Source organism: Ostrea edulis, chromosome 8, assembly GCF_947568905.1.
Source record: "Ostrea edulis chromosome 8, xbOstEdul1.1, whole genome shotgun sequence".
NCBI lineage: Eukaryota > Metazoa > Mollusca > Bivalvia > Ostreida > Ostreidae > Ostrea > Ostrea edulis.
In genome coordinates, this window is record NC_079171.1 from 39410876 (window position 1) to 39428616 (window position 17741).

Sequence of the window (17741 nt, forward strand, 5' to 3'; positions counted from 1 at the left end):
TATGTGATGATGAAAGGGTTCTCAGCGGGAGAAATGATTAAAAAGGTAGTAAAGATCGTTTTGTTTAAATCATATTGTAGGATTAAAATGAGTCTAATTGACTCAAGTCACTTTCTGTCAATAATAACACTGTTTATTTCCAAATTAAAAACCATTATAATCTTTAAATTACTATCATAAAGATGCTTTTGATTCTTAAATATGAATTGAAATCAAAATGAATTTTACAATGTATCCACATTTTACAAAATTATGTTTACTCAATGTAAACAATGTAAAATTACATATGTTTTAAAGAAAAACATGTTTACTCAGCTGAGTTGCAATGAAAACTACGTGAAAAGTGGAGATTGGTGTAAAACTGTGAATGGCGAATTGGAGTTTGAACTCACATTCTTCGCACATGAACTATCGTTCTCCATAATACCACTGAGCCAAAGTAATTGTCAATTTTGAATGTACGATATAAATACTATGAAATTGCTTTACATATTCTGACATGAAAACCAAATCTATGATATAAACAAATTCTTCCCAGATGTGAAAGTCATCAAACACTGCTGAGGAGTGAACATTGTTAAGAATACTTCCCTAAAATATTTCCAAATTTCAAACAAATTTAAGCACTTAAACTCGTATTTACTTACCTTAATCAATTCACTAAGAACAACAGTAACAATACACAGCAACAACAAAACACAACATTAAATCAAAGGAAACTCGTGAAAATAAACTCAAACTAAAATGTATATAATCTTGTATATCTATAGAACAATTTAGCTAAATCAAACTACCTTGTATATCAGTATGGAACAATTTAGCTAACTTAAGCTACATTGTATATCTTTATAGAGCAATATACCTAAATTTAGCTACCTTGCATTGCTTTATAGAGCAATATAGCTAAATTTAGCTACCTTGTATAGCTTTATAGAACAATATAATTAAATCAGGAGACTGTCAGTATCATTGTGTCTGACCTGCTTATTATGGGCTCCCGATATTCTCAACACCTAAGCTTAAATATGCACTGCCCAAATGCTTTTTAAAGTAATTAAACTAGTAGATTAACAAAGAACTATGAACATAAATATTTTACTGTTGTTATTTTCATCCATATTATATAAGCTAATGTACATGTAACAACAAATTTTAAACAAAATTCAAACATTATTATGATCATAAGTCCAATTTATCCGCACGAGATTGCATATCATCTTTTATTTTAATGCATATAAAACAGAGTATCATCAACAACGTATTCTATATATCATCTTACCTCACTATCCTGTCAACGTAAGCTTCTAGTTCAGGATGTCTTGTAATGAACTTTCTGAACTCCCCAGCAATGTTCATATGAGTCAGAATGTAAAACTTATACGGTACCAATTTTGATGCACCAGATGTGCATTTCGACAAATAATGTCTCTTCAGTGATGCTCAACCGAAATGTTTGAAATCCGAAATAACAATTAAGTTTTAGAGCTATTTTAGGGGAAAACAGTGTGCAGAAAAAGTGGAGTCAAATTCGTCTAAGGATAATAACTATGCGTTAGGGAGATAATCCTTAATCTTGAAATGAATTTCTAAATTTTATAACAGTAATTAAATATACATCGGTATTTTCAAGCTAGTAACGAAGTACTTAGCTACTGGGCTGTAGAGACCCTTGGGGACTAACAGTCCACCAGCAGAGGCCTCGACCCATGGGTCGTAATGTAAAACTTATATGGTATCAATTTTGACGCACCAGATGCGCAAAAAAGAACGTTTGACACTGGAGATTGGGCTAAGAGGGGTAACTCTTACAACATAGTTTTGATTGATTGATTGTTTTGATGTTTTCTGCCACACTCAACAATTTTTCAGTTATCTGGTGATGCCCAGTTTTTATTGGTGGAAGAGAGAACACAGATACAATGTACCTGGGAAGAGACAACGGACCTCCCGAAAGTAAACTGTAACCATAGCAAAATACTAACTTACGGTAGGTGAACAATAAATCCAAACAGAATCTATACACACACACAAATGATAATTCCAATATCGTAGTTCCCAGGAAGATAATCCAAATGCATAGACAGTGTTTAACCAGAGCTTTCTTTTATCATAAGAATTTCAGTGTAAGTATAATAGGAATTAAGGAATGGATTTATTATTTTTTCGTTGAATTGATTGATTGATTGTATCTTGCTTAACGTCTCACTCGAGAATTTTTCACTCATATGGAGACGTCACCAAGACCGGCGAAGAGCTTCAAATTTAGGCCTATGCTCGGCGCTTACGGCCATTGAGCAATGAAGGTTCTTTAGCGTGCCACATCTACTTGACACGGGTCATCCGTTTTTAAGGTCATCTCCGAGGACCCGTGACATTCACACATGATGCCGAGCGTTTGGCGATGGAACTGTCACTACCTGTTTTAACGACTTCGGTGTGTCGCGGCCGGGATTCGGACCCCGAGCCTTCCACATGCGGGGCGAACGCTCTAACCTCTCGGCCACCGTGGCGGTCCGTTGATTGAGGTATTCCATGAAAAAAAAAAAGACGGAAAACTGCATCATTAATATTTTTAAAACATTGAGTTTATATGATAAAACATATGATTTGAGTTGAATTAACGATTTATTCTTAGACTACATTCTATGTCATTTCGAGATTGGCGTAGTAATTTGCAAAAACACAACTTTAAAAAAAATTCGTTAGGCCTAATAGCGACTTCCACGAACTGTTGAGCAAACGGGTTTCTTGTGGACTGAAGAATGTAGTTTTAAAAGGATGAGTTAGAGATAAGTCCTGTTGAGAGGAGAAAATTGCTGGAATTTTGTTGAATGGAACTGAAATTAAGTGCAAAGTTCGATGTCGGTAACGGAAAAGCGTGGGACACGTGCAAAATCATGACGTGGGATGCCTGGTAGGGTTCTTTTGAGGTTGTCATGGCTTCCAGGTGGACAAGTGAGTGTTACGGATGGTTTTTCGAGTTTTATCAGTGAATTTCTAATGTGTCATAGCTGTTGTAACGTCGTACGAAAGCCTCGTTTCGGTACCCACTCATAAACTTATTATGCCGGAATTCGAAACCATAGTCGTTAAGGGCTACGATATTACAGTTTATCTGAGGCATTCCAAAAGAAAGTAGCTCCGGTCATTTTTTTTTTCGTTGAATACGATATTCCAATAATTTTTCAACCAATGAAAAAGCGTGTAACATGTAAAATTAAATGATTGAATTTTTTTAGTACACTCTTTAAAGACATGATGCAACCATTACGTAATCGTTCTACTAAAGATAACACAGTCTAGAACAATCTAGGTCACAGGTGTCAATGAAATAAACATCACTTTTTAGAACTATCTATTTAGTGCAAATAGCAATACACAACGCCTCCACCCTTAAAAAATTGAATGAAAATGAAAACTCAAATATACAATGTACATCAATCAAAGCAACAACAAAATAACAAATCATACTCAAGACACTCTTAACAAGGCATCTGAAATAACCGCGGCTTCCTCTATCTTCTCAATGTGTTCTCAAATCTTGATGAACACAATCCTTAAACTTTTCTACTAAGACGAGTTGACGAAAGGTGTTGAAAATGGCATTAATTCTATTAAATATCAACCATTGATCAAATAAATCTTCTTTTTCTCTTCCAAATTCAACATATGTTTGATTGTCAGATTTTCTGAATTTTTGTCTGTACGCCTCGGGTACTAATTCATAAGCTTTTAAGATCGCAGCCTTGACCTTGTGATAATCTGAACTCTCAGCTATGGCAAGCGCCTAGTAAACATCGACGGCTTTGCCAATCAAAACACTTTGTAACATAATGGACCAAACCTGCCGTAGCCATTTCAAATTTTCTGCAGCTTTTTCAAATGAACGAAAATATTTTATCAACTGTTTTTTTCTTGAGATTTCGGAACTAACCTGATATTTCTAGCTGCATCGAATTCATTTCTGACAGGCAAGGCTTCAAATTTCTGTTGTAATTTTAGTTTTTCGAATTCAATTTGTATTCTCTCTCTCTCTCTCTCTCTCTCTCTCTCTCTCTCTCTCTCTCTCTCTCTCTCTCTCTCATTTCCTGCTTGTATTTTTTTTTTGCTCAGTCATATTTCTCTGGTCTTTTTTTTCTCTTCACGTTCTTCTCTCTTATTTTCTCCATTTGCATTTTCTGACTTTCTCTTTCTAATTTTATTTTTTCTAATTCTCTTTCTCTTTCTAATTTTAATTTTTCTAATTCTAGCTGAAATTATTCGAATTCCGACATTTTTGCTGGTTCAACTGATTATTTTGGCAAATCGCATGACTGAAAAATATTTTCTTCTACAAGTATTTTAGCGACCAAAACTTTGATATCTTGTTTACGCATGGCAGATTTAATCTCTGACCGGAAGTGTACAGTTATACTGATCAACTCATCTATTTTTAAGGCATAGAACACCTGAACAATAGGCGAGACAAGAAACTCAGTGACCGAAAACATGGTGTAAACTCTGCTGTCTAGGAAAAGCGATAATTCAGAAAAATGAACTTGAATTCTTGAAAAATGCGATATATATTTTGTTTCTGATCCCGGACGAGCCCCCAATTCTGTTAAGGATCAGAACAAACCCTTAATATAGCGCGGCAGTATTTACTAACAAAAGACAATTAAACAATTAATAAGATTTATCTAAAATTAATAATTGATAGAAAATTGTAACAATAGCAAAATATTAACTTACGGTAGGTGAACAATAAATCCAAACAGAATCTACACACACAGAAATAATAATTCCAAAATCGTAGTTCCCAATATGACAATCCAAATGCATAGAAAGTGTCTAACCAGAGCTTGCTTTTATCATAAGAATTTCAGTGTACATGTATATATAATAGGAATGAAGTTTCTAGTACACTCTTGAAAGACGATGATGCAACCATTACATAATTTTTCTACTAAAAAATAACAATTGGTGATCCCTGAATATGCGTGAAAATGTTTCAAAAGGAGTTTTAAGCAAACAGGCAACCAAACATAGTATACAGTACAGCAATGAATAAAACATTCTAGATAGATTAAAACAAAACTACTAGTTAATTTCTTTTTCATCGATGAAGTTTTGTCGACGTTTAATTCACGTATCACACGGGTGTCACTGAATACATTAACAGATTTTGAATACTCACAATACTGATGAAACATTCCGACAATTTTGGGTATTTGTATTCCACTGCATTTCCTCAGATCAACTATATTACAAACCCTGTGTTTTATCCCATCATGAACACAATCGTTATGTCCTTATACGGGTATTTACTATAGGATTAAACATTCTTTTTGGGAAATTTTTTGATGTGCAAATTCTGGATATTTTACTCAGAAAATAAATGTTACAGTTTGTGAATGTTTGAATCTTATAATTCCAATTCGTTCCCTGTATTATCAATTTCAAAAAATCCCGCACTATGTTATTTGTTTTCAGGCGCGTATGTATTATACATAGCGTTTTTGGATTTATTGATGTGTAAATTATCGTTTAGCTTTATTATTGTCCAATCAAAACTACTGTAATAAAACACATTGGAATCACACACACACACACACCTCTTCGTGTTACGGACTGAGGATTTTACACACGTGTAAACATAGCATATATTAAAGTTTTTAAAGCATTTTATTGAGAAAATGCAATTAAATTCTTGCTAAAGAATTTTTCCCATTGTGTGCGCTTCTTCCGTAACCCTTCTCTTATTTTATTTATTTGGGAAGGCGTATTTCTAAAAAGAAAAACACGAAAATGTTTTGTAGACAATTTGTAGAGTACTTAATTTAACGCATTATTTATGTGTACACAGGTGTGTGTGTTTGGAACTGGATTTTGAGCGAGGCAGTATACATGTAGCCGACTTCAACATATCATAACAAATAACCCAGTACATTTAAATTGCTATAGATACAAAACAAATTGTTTATATTATGAATCTAGATTTCGCATTTCATTTACAAGTCAGACCCCCTGGACGAATTCTATTTCCTTATAGAACTATTGAATCATTAATGCCGATCGATCAATTTTAAGTATGTAAAAATGATTTATTCCAATAATTTATCGACTATAAATACCGAGTAATTGTGCATTTGTCGTTCATATCCGTATCGACTTGCCACTTTCAATGCATGACCGACTTCCCGCTCCGCTGAATCTGAAAATGCATTTATTTATCCTATCTCTTTTAAATTATCGATTATTCATTCAGCGTCGGCGAGAAGTAGCACAGTTTCTTTCTTTGTGTTAAAAAAAAAAACCAAAGCAGGCGATGTCATGGTGACACATTGGATTTTCCGTTTATATACTTAATTTTCTTCAGTTGATTTCATTTCTGTGGTAGAATGGAGTTTTATCCATGTGCACGTACGTCATTGTCACTATTCAGAGATTCAATATGTAAACTATACCCAAAATATTTATCAGTATCGTATTCTAAATGTTTAATAGTTGTTACCTTCACCTTTAAGCTATTGTTCCAATTGTTGAATGTATTGAATCATGTCATTGAAGCAAAGAAAAAAATAGAGTGTTAAGGTATCTGGGTTTTTTTTCAGCACCACGTCCCTGAAAAATGAAAAGTACGTAGTATAATGGCATATTTTAAGTACAACAAACACAGAGGGCTATTCGGCGACTCCTCGGGATTTCTGGTCTTAGGATTCTGTCTCAACCTGATTTCCCTGTCGCTGAATCTCATTGGATTTGCTGCGCCTTTCTGGGTAAAAATTACGTCATCAACCTCAACGACGTATATTTTTGGATTATGGCGACTGTGTAAAAAATCTCCAGTCCTTACTGTTTGTGAAAGTTTCCAGGATTCGGAAGGTGAGAAACACATCTAAAGATTTAACATTAAAGAGGTTTACATTTGAGTTTGGGAGTATTGTTAATTTTTTCGGAAGCATATTTTTATTATTTTTATTGACTTGGAATTATAAAACTAAAGAGAAAAAAAAAATATGGTCATAGTTTTTTTTAAATTGAGCTACATACAGCGTATTAAATTTTCGTACTTAAATCTAACTACGATATTATTATGCCGTCGATTTGTCTGTTGGTGTCAACATATACATATATATGTAAACAACACAAATCAATCATTACATCAAATGAATACGCACTCACGTCTTCTTAAACTGTTAATATAGAAAAGCTTAATGCTAGAGTCCTGGGGAGAAATAAGTAGTTTTCCATTTAAAATACGAAAAAGTTCTTCATCTAAAGTTTATTTAGAATTTTAAAGGGCGTACTAGGAGTATTGTCAGTTTTAAAAAATGCACATACCTTACAAAGTCTTGACTTAAAATCAAACATAGAACTTTAAAATGTGGGGTTATAGATGAATGTTTTGAATTATTGGCCAAAATACAGAATTAATTTCGAGTGAATATAAATATTTTTATGAATCGGTGTTCTGTTTTTAAAGAATACATGTATAGCAACTAATTTAATGAATATGCATCATTTGAATAAATTCTAAATCTCTGGAATTAAAAATTTGAAAGTCCAAGATGTAAATATTGACGATACATTGCATAAAACAGAAACGGAAAATTCGTGCAAACTTTTACAAAAGATTTTGCTTAAACAACCCATCCGCCACAAATGTGGTCCTTTCCAAACATTAAATCGGCATGGAAATTTCTAACTGCCTGCTTTCAAGTAGTAACTGTATAATATATCTGTACCAATGACAAAAAGTACTGAAGCAGCGTATACACAGTTATAACATCCTGCGCAGTTGTGTTCAAAAGTATGTACCTTCCGTAAGTAGGGATGTAATTCTAATTTAGTGACACTATCTTATCATTAATACACGATGGTTATAAATATTGTTAAAATGAAATGTTTACACCTTTTGTTGATGCACGTTGTTCACTCATGGGTTTTTGTTTTATTCAAGCTGTCACGAGTAACGCGCTTTGTTTGCACACACCATTGCAGTTATGAAGGAGCAATTCAACACGTCAAAAATGTATAATAATGTTCATCCGGATCAGACAATTTCATTTCTTTGTCAACCTTTCTTTTAAATTTCGAAATCATTATCATAATGAAATTAGAACCGAATGACGCCGAAAAATCAAAGATACGTGTCGTTGGTACATGTTGATTGCACATTAATTCTAAATACAATGTATGTTATTTACACATGATGTTGATACATGTAAATGAAAGCTGAAGACAACGAATTGACCGATCTCATATCTCCTACCAACAATACAAAACAGATAGTTTATGTAAACACGAACCCCTGGATATACCAGCGGTGGAATCAGGTGCCTAGGAGGAGTATTAAAGCATCCCCTGTCGACCGGTCACACTCGCCAAGAGCCTTGATTAGGAAAACGGAGTAATCCGTAGTCAAAATCAGTGTGCCAAAAATGGCCTAGCGATCGGTATGAAACATGTCAGACAACATTTGACCCAATGATAGGTTGTATTGGCAAACAGGATCGTTATAAAGCTTATAGATTTTGCGAAATGCTGACTTAAAACGAGACTGTTGAAAATCCTACATCATTAACTTGTTCGTCGGTAGCTTGCCTCGATTTAAAATCTGATCATACGCAGAACAAGCTCATGTGTATCGAATCAATGGAGTTATATACACGCCATATGGTAATAATAATGGTATATTGCTACATAAACATGTCGGTTTCACATGGTGATGGTACTGTAAATGTTTTACATGTGGTGTTTCAGGCCGCGGTAGCTTTGTGGTAAAGCGTTCGCATCGTAATCGCGAGGTCGTGAGTTTGAGTCCGGGTCGTGCCATGTCCGCGTCAAAAATAAGACGTTAAAATAGGTCGAGATCTCTCCTTCGCCAAACGCTCGGCATTTAGAAATGAGAATCACGGGTCTTTTGGATATGACCTTCGAACGGAGGTCCCGTGTCGCGACAGACATTGACACGTTAAAAACCGTCACTGCTACGGACCTGAACACTTAGCATTGGTCCCCTGGGTCGAGGCCTTTGCTGGTGGACTGTTAGTCCCCGAGGGTCTCTACTGCCCAGTACCTAAGTTCTTCGTTACTAGCTTGAAAATACGGATGTATATTTAAATGCTTGTATTAAATTTTAGAAATTCATTTCAAAATTAAGGATTATCTCCCTCACGCATAGCTCTTATCCTTAGACGAATTTGACTCCACTTGTTTGGCACGCTGTTTTTGGCTATAATAGCTCTAAAACTTCATTGTTATTTCGGATTTCAAACATTTCGGTTGAGCATCACTGAAGAGACATTATTTGTCGAAATGCGCATCTGCTGTATCAAAATTGGTACCATATAAGTTCTACATTGGTATAAATTTGTGATACTTCCTCTACACCTGGTGATGTCTCAGTACGAGTGAAAAATTCTTGACGGGATGTAAAACAAACAAACAATCAACGTGTTGTTGATGCATGTTGATTATACGTGTATTGTTTACACGTGGTGTTACATGAATACATCGATATAAACGTAAGAACTGCTCCGGAAGTAGCCAATTCTGATTAAAATGTGAGAAAAATCTTCCTAGTAAAATTTTCATCGGTGATTATACCTTATATATCAGACTCCCTAGGCATTATGGGAGAGGTCGATTACACTGTCACTTTACTTCCTGTCTTATTTTCAGACTGGTTTTGGTTGATCCGGGGGACAGCTTCCGTTGGTTTTGGATCTCTCCTATTGGTCTCTCTGATATTATTTATCTATATTTTTATGATGGAAAAAAGAAACCGGTTAGTCCTCATCAGCTGTCTATGTCTAACCGTCATTGCTGGTAAATATCCCTTGTTTACTTATATATTGTCTTCAATATAGTTATTGACCTTTTTCTAGGTCAACATGATGTTTAGCTAGCACCAGAAGTACTTAAAATATCGTATTAACGGAGAAGTATTATGTCATTATATGATCATCGAAACCGGTATGTAGAGCTGAGGACTAATGACTATAAACCAATAATAGACTTGAGTTTAAATTTTGAATCCAACTAACCTTTGGAAAATTTCTCATCAACAAATAAAATTTTCAATACATGTTTATATAAGATTTTTAAAGCAAAACCCAGCAGTTGTTTTGAATGTCTGTGTTAGATGAATCTTAAGAGATAAGCAATCAAATTGTTTTTAACGATTCAACGCATTTATTCAGTTCTTTTAGTCAGGATTTTATAACTGCCCCTACATCCCAACCTGACCAGCGGGTATGGGGATTCAATGCTATTTACGATAGACTTCAATACAGACGACAGAAGTAAAGAGAAAGAAGATAAAGGGAAATTACTCTGACTGCTGAACAACAACATAATAATAACGGGAAAAAAGAAATTGCTAGTATGGGCTATGTTGTTTTGTTCTGAAATTCTTGAAATTTTTGTCACAAAATCAATACAAATATATATTCATTAATGCCTATATTTTTACATTCACTGAATCTTTTCTCTTTTATTTCCATTAAAATTAGCAATATTTTCATCTACGGTATAGAAGGTATTTTTCTTTCAAACTAGTTCGATCCGGTTTTTAGTACCACCTGTCTGTGTAATTATTAGCAAATAGTGTCATCAAGGTCAAAGGGTGCATTGACACAAGTGGTCAACCATATGCTATTTTAGTACTTTAATCTAGTTTTATATACATGCATTATAAAACAATATATAAAAATATAAATATAAACGATAAAATGTCTTTCTTTGTTGTTTCATTGGGTGATGAAGGTAGCAATCATTGCAAAAAACAATTCTGCAATGCTATCTAGCTTCATCACCCGATGAAACAACAAAGGAGTCATTTCATTGTTTTAGCATTTCTTATGCATGCACATTGTGATATAAAGTCATTCATTCAGTTTTGTAAACAATTTCCATTTTTCTTCTTCAAATTGTTCTATGTAGTTCTTTTTAAGAGCTCTGTGTCTTTCAATATGATATACCTTTATCCAGATATTCTTAAATCTTACTAAGGCCAATTCAACTTAATTGATAGATTATCATCCCCGCCCGCTCCTCAAAAATTGGCCCGCCCCGAATTTTTTTATTTTGCGAAACTTGCGATTTCCGGAATATTTTCATGTCCCACTCCGGTATTTACACTTCTTGTTTACATTTCCGGTATAGGAACGTGAAAAGCCACGTAAAGAAAATAGATCTATATGGTTTTCTTAATTTCTCGCGTTCTTACAGGCGTAAATCTTGAAGAAGTTAGGTATATTTCTGTTTGAAATTAAAGCTTAACCTAGAATTCGTCTGTGAAAATAGCATAGATTGATATCCACCTGGCATCAAATGATGTGCATCTGTTGAAAATAAATCGTTTGTCTTTAATATTTTTCTCAGAAAATAAAAATAAAAAAATAAAATCCCCCACCCGCCCCATACTTTCTGCTGACCCTGGATGATAATCTACCAATTAAGTTGAATGGGCCTAAACGCAGAGCACTTTCTTTACACAGAGAAGAATCTATTTAATGTTTCAAATGAAAAGTTATAACATTAATTAATTAATTCTCTGAATAGCCAAATTCAAAATGATTTCTTGTCTGTGACAATATTAAATGCAAAAGATTAAAAAACCAGGTTTAAACCATTCACAAAACAATCTGCTCTTTTCCACACTCATATAAGATACGCTCTCGTTTTTCTTTTTCTCTAACACAGAAACTACACATGCCATGATTGATTATTTTAAGTTTTGCAAAAAATGTCTTTGTAGTTAATGTTCTTTGGTTTATTCTACATTGTGACCATTGTATCTTTCTATCATTTGTAAATTTAAAAACGTTTAATTTGATTTTTTTTTTTTACATTATTGATCTGTAATTGATTTTTTTTTCGTTCCATTTCTTTTGACCTGTTCATGTTTCTCCACTGTGATTTAAAATCTTGTATGCATATACATGTATTAGCAAATGGAAAAAAGATGTAAAGAATGAATGTACACATTGTAAGCAAGTTGAGACTACAAAACATTTGATTTACGAGTGTGATAATGTTTTAAATATATGGAACACTGTTAGCATCCTTCAAAGTTCAATGGAAACACATTGTTGTTGGATTTTTTCTAAAACAAAATGATAAAACCAAATCCTTAAATTTACTGATTACTTATATAGCCTACAGAATATACAAACATGAAATGTTATGTAGATTAGATTCTTTAAGTGAAACGACTTTTAATATGTATAATCATCTTAAAAAATTCTTATGTTTCTATACATCAGTATTGAAGTATATAAAGGCAAAATAGCATAAATTTTTTGAACATCTTTGTAAATAAATGTAACTTGACTGCTGTGAAGAGACCAGTATATACTATCCTTAAATATTTATCATTATAACTATACGGTCAACTTAGGACTACATTGTTTATATATTATTCCTTGAGTAATTTCTATGTTATTCTACTGTTGATATATCTACATCAACGTTGTATATGATATTTTTATGACTTCGAAAAATATTTGATATTATGTATTTTCATATAAATTATATACAGTGAAACTTCTTCAAACCGGCCCCTCAGAAAACCGGTTCTCCCTGAATATCGGCCAATTTTCAAAGTCCCGGCAGAAACCTTAACATTTTCTTACAAAGAAAGTCTCACAAAACCGGCCACCCCTGAAAACCGGACATCGGCCACTTTTTAAAGTACAATTGTTAACAAACATGTGTAATTTACCCTTATAATACCGGCCACAATTTGAATACTAGAAAAGTTTGGCCAGAGTGGTGATTAAGACCGGCCAGGTGTGAAAAATGACTGACCTACCGGCCAGGTGGGAAATTATCAACCGGAGGTGTGAAAAACACAAGTGGCCTCTATACCTTCTATAGTTTACTTGTGCTGTCCAGGGTGTTAATTGGTGCCTGGCTAATCCAAGTGACCCTTTCAAATTTTTGTACGAAATATTATAAACAGATATGCACATATTGAATGAATACAATCAATACGCCATATTGTTGCACCATGGATATAAGCGGTAGTTAATTAATAACAAACCCATGACTGTTAATGATAATTTTCAATAGATAAATGATTTTTGGGGGGTTTCCATAGACTTAAAATTCCTAAGAAACATCAAAATTAAAATTATATATTTACTACTGTACTTTTTAAAAACGTCAAAACAAATTTGTTAACGATATAAGCAATGGACGTAAACAGAGTTTTTATAGGTAAGAGGAATTCCAATAATAGGCCTCTGTGTTTTCTTTATGTATCCTGTTATAAATTTTTAGTTAAAATTAAATGATTGCAGCAAGACTATTTCTCGTAATAATTACCTGTAGGTACTAGCGGTCTAGTTTGATCTCCACCGATAATTGATCATAGATCCCCATATCAAAGTGAGCAGTACCTACTCTGTGTATTAATTGCAGCAATCAAATGGCTATGTGTTTGTTTTGTTTATTCTATATAAATGCTGCTTGTCTACAGATTTCTATACATATATATCAAATGCAGTTTTATTTAAACGGAATGTTTTCCATTATTTATGCATGTCAATGTAAAAATGTTTATTCATATTTAATTAGTTTTAGTGCTATAAATTGAAAATAAACATGTTAGTAAATTATTTTGTTTTATTTCCAATAGTGAAATAATAGTCCTTGAACACCATATTATATGGTTTGTGGTATGTCAATGAAATATCTAATAAAAATTGAGCTGAAATGTCTTTAAATGCTAAATTCTCAGTATACCGGCCACCCCTCTAAACCGGCCGTTTTTTTTCGGTCCGACAGCTGGCCGGTTTAGAGAAGTTTCACTGTATATGCCTTTTATAAAATAATATTATAATAAAATACATTCAATCCAATGGGCCCCTGGCACCATTGGTGAGAATTAAGAGGGAGAATCCGAGGATATTTTATCCCAAATAGTATGTATACTTTTTAATAAAATGATGAAATTAAAAAAAACCATTTAATTTTTTTTTTACATTATTGATCTGTAATTGATTTTTTCCCCCGTTCCATTTCCTTTGACCTGTTCATGTTTCTCCACTGTGATTTAAAATCTTGTATGTTTATTTTTTATTTCCAGTAATAGCAGAGGCAAGTGGTGAAATATGTAATGGCATAATAGGTTCATCCTCAAAAATGTTTCTTAAGTCTACTCTTCAGACTAGGCCTGTCATCTTTATTTACAGTTAGGGTGCAAGACCAAAAAATGATATCAAATCATTCCAATTTTTAAAACTTTGTATCAGTCAAGCCTAAATCCTACATCAAAAGGGAGGCGAATTTTATTTGTATGTGGTAACTTTCACAAGGGCCTAAAATACAATTTTTAATTACTATAATTAAAAGACTTCGGTTGTACAATCTGTTTCGTTAGGTTTCGTTTCGGTGGATTTCCTTTCGTTTCGGTGGGTTTCGTTTCGTGTCGGTAGATTTCGTTTCGTTTTATTTAGATTTCGTTTCGTTTCGCACTTTACAGGTACCCCTTTTATTTTACATTACAGTAAATCTACACTAATAATGAATCTATCGTAGAAAAAATGAATTCGTTAATTTGTTTACTTTTCAGCTGTGTTTATTTGTTTACATTTCAGCTGTGTTAATTTGTTTACTTTTCAGCTGTGTTTATTTGTTTACATTTCAGCTGTGTTTATTTGTTTACTTTTCAGCTGTGTTTATTTATTTACATTTCAGCTGTGTTTATTTGTTTACTTTTCAGCTGTGTTTATTTATTTACATTTCAGCTGTGTTTACTTGTTTACATTTCAGCTGTGTTTATTTATTTACATTTCAGCTGTGTTTATTTATTTACATTTCAGCTGTGTTTATTTGTTTACTTTTCAGCTGTGTTAATTTGTTTACTTTTCAGCTGTGTTTATTTGTTTACATTTCAGCTGTGTTAATTTGTTTACTTTTCAGCTGTGTTTATTTGTTTACATTTCAGCTGTGTTTATTTGTTTACTTTTCAGCTGTGTTTATTTGTTTACATTTCAGCTGTGTTTATTTGTTTACTTTTCAGCTGTGTTTATTTATTTACATTTCAGCTGTGTTTATTTGTTTACATTTCAGCTGTGTTTATTTGTTTACTTTTCAGCTGTGTTTATTTGTTTACATTTCAGCTGTGTTTATTTGTTTACTTTTCAGCTGTGTTTATTTGTTTACATTTCAGCTGTGTTTATTTGTTTACATTTCAGCTGTGTTTATTTGTATCACCATCGTGACATTCGGTTCTACTAAGATGGAGGACATCCTAAACCTTGGAGACGTAGCTCTGTCGGAACACGTACACTTCTCGTACGTGTTGTCTGTCATCAGTATGGTCACGTGTTGTGTGGCCGCCATGTCGCTTGTGTTTGATATTAAATACAATTAAACGTATACCTGTGGAATTTGTTTTCATTAATGTGATTGGTGTGTGTATGCAATTGAAAAGAAGCACGTCAAGTCTTAACCAATATCCCACTCAGCTGCCCAATATATAAAGAAATATGAACCGGTCGTGGCAGCTCAGTGGTTACTACAAGAGCGGAACCAGGATTTTAACTGGAAGCACCAGCTGATCATGCAGGGGGTCGGGGGGGGGGGGGTGATCACGCAGGGGATCTGGGGGCGTTGTCAGGGGGCGAAGACCCCGGCAGCTCTTGGATTATAGATATATTGTAGGGTAGGTTTAGATGGCCTCACGAGTCTGAACATTTGTTCATCATTTTGAATTTTACATTTTAGGGGGTGTCCCCGCCCCCTTAAATTTACCACTGGTTAGAACGTTTGCTTCATAATTGGGAGGTCGTGAGTGTGAGCCTCGCTCGTGCCATGGTCTCGTCAAACATAGGTAGTGATTGCCCCATCGCAAAACGTTCTGCATAAATATTTATAAGTGGAAGTCACGGGTCTTTCGGATAACCTTAAAAACGGAGGTCCCAAATCCCGACTGGTTTTGGCACATTAAAGACCCCCCCCCCCCCCCTCTTACGAACATAGTTTGGGATGACAAATGACGCAATGTAGTGCAATATAATAAATATCACATTAAATATTATTGATGTGTTTCTTTTTATCCGTTAAAGATCTAGAAGTATCTAGGCATGCATGATAAGGACAGATTAATCACCTCAGATGTCCGTGGAATTTTATAGTGAACTGCTGCAGACGACTTTACGCAAAATGTCACCGGGTAGACTAGCTGTATGCCGCCACACTCAAAACCCAACAGGAACTTGTCTGCGCAGTTTTGTCAGTTTGTTGCCGAAAATGGCAGAGATAGCGCTAAATCGGTCAAGCAGTTAATATTTTCAATGTTACTCTCAATTATGTGCAATATTTGTTTTATTTTATTGATTGTCATGTAAACAACAAAACAGAAAAACTTACGTGAAAGGTGAAGATAACAAACAGTTATCAATCTCATAACTCCTACAAGCAATACAAAATAGATAGTTGGGCAAACACGGACCCCTGGATACACCAGAGGTGGGATCAGGTGCCTAGGAGGAGTAAGCATCCCCTGTCGACCGTTCACGCCCGCCGTGGGCCTTATATCCTATTCAATTAAACGGAGTTATCCGCAGTCAAAATCAGTGTGCCAAGAACGACCTAACAATCAGTATGAAACACGTCAGACAGCATTTGACCTATGACCCAACGTCTGTTGACATTTTAGTCATTCAATGTCATAGAAGTTGGATAACTGTTTGTTATCTTCACCTTTCATCATGCAACGTTTTCTGTATATCAATGCAGGTATTCATGTTTATTACAAACGCTCAAACGCCGTCATCTAACAATCTGCGACATACCGTACGCGCGTAAATTTGACGCATGTGATAATTTTTAGAATATCACCCGTTGCCAAGTGATGTTACCCGTTGCTAGATACTATCACCCTGGAGCGCGTTCTTTCTATTGTCAAAGGGAAATATTATGGATTTTTTTTTCAAATGCCTCTCGCCCAATCAGATTCGAGTATTTTACATGAAAGTATAATGAAAACAAATATCATATACTATACACTACGAAACTAAATGACAAATATTGATAATCTACATCATTAACAAAATAGTTAGAACTTCGTGAGGTATAAAGGCGTGAAAGTCACAGTTCAAACCCCTATGTATTTTCAAAATTGAATATTTGCATTCTACATTCATTTCTGTCGGAATTTCTAGTCGTTAAATTGGCGTACTATATTTATGAAAATTCTTACGAACATTGTTCACAACATGTGAAAATAGCTATCAAATACACAATGCGATGTAAATGTTTTGAAAGAGCGTGATAAACTGTATCGCTACATATGGGATACACACATCTCTCGCTATATGATATAGAAATCTCTCTCGCTACACGAGATGGAAATTTTCTTATCTTGTCTAAATTTAGACGTAAGTTAATTTTAAGTTTTACTTGTCATCGGTGTCATTTTTCTGTCGGGAGTGTTCGACTTTCTGTAATGCTATCAGGTGTTAGTTTATCGTCACAGAGGTACACAAATTGCTATTAAACTGTCGTTAGAAAATGTACATAAATTGCAATTGCATGTATAATTGTTTAGAAATTACAATGAGCCTTTGATGGAGTATCGACCTTTTCATAAATTTCTCGGGATAACACTGCAATGTCGTCTACCCATGTATACCCATACAAAACCGCGAATAAAGGACAAGCAAACATATCGAAAACCTTTGTTATAATCGCACTCTTAAAGGTTATAGACGAAGTGTCAGAAAATTAGATTGATTTATTTT

At 34.1% G+C, this 17741-nt stretch overlaps 1 protein-coding gene across 1 annotated transcript; it reads left to right on the top strand.

Moving 5' to 3' along the window:
• Positions 1–6231: 6231 nt before the first annotated feature.
• Positions 6232–15383, top strand: LOC125662019 (uncharacterized). Its single transcript, XM_048894194.2, has 4 exons — positions 6232–6402; positions 6594–6864; positions 9667–9813; positions 15192–15383. Exons 2-4 carry the CDS (start codon positions 6630–6632, stop codon positions 15368–15370), a joined length of 561 nt encoding a protein of 186 aa, XP_048750151.2. The 5' UTR covers positions 6232–6402; positions 6594–6629; the 3' UTR covers positions 15371–15383.
• Positions 15384–17741: the final 2358 nt, after the last annotated feature.

Bases quoted from the DNA above. Each gene is read 5' to 3' on its own strand.
- LOC125662019 (XM_048894194.2), top strand. From the start codon at position 6,630: ATGGCATATTTTAAGTACAACAAACACAGAGGGCTATTCGGCGACTCC. The intron at 6,865-9,666 runs GTGAGAAACACA...TCTTATTTTCAG, and splicing joins AAGTTTCCAGGATTCGGAAG to ACTGGTTTTGGTTGATCCGG. The intron at 9,814-15,191 runs GTAAATATCCCT...TTTACATTTCAG, and splicing joins ATGTCTAACCGTCATTGCTG to CTGTGTTTATTTGTATCACC.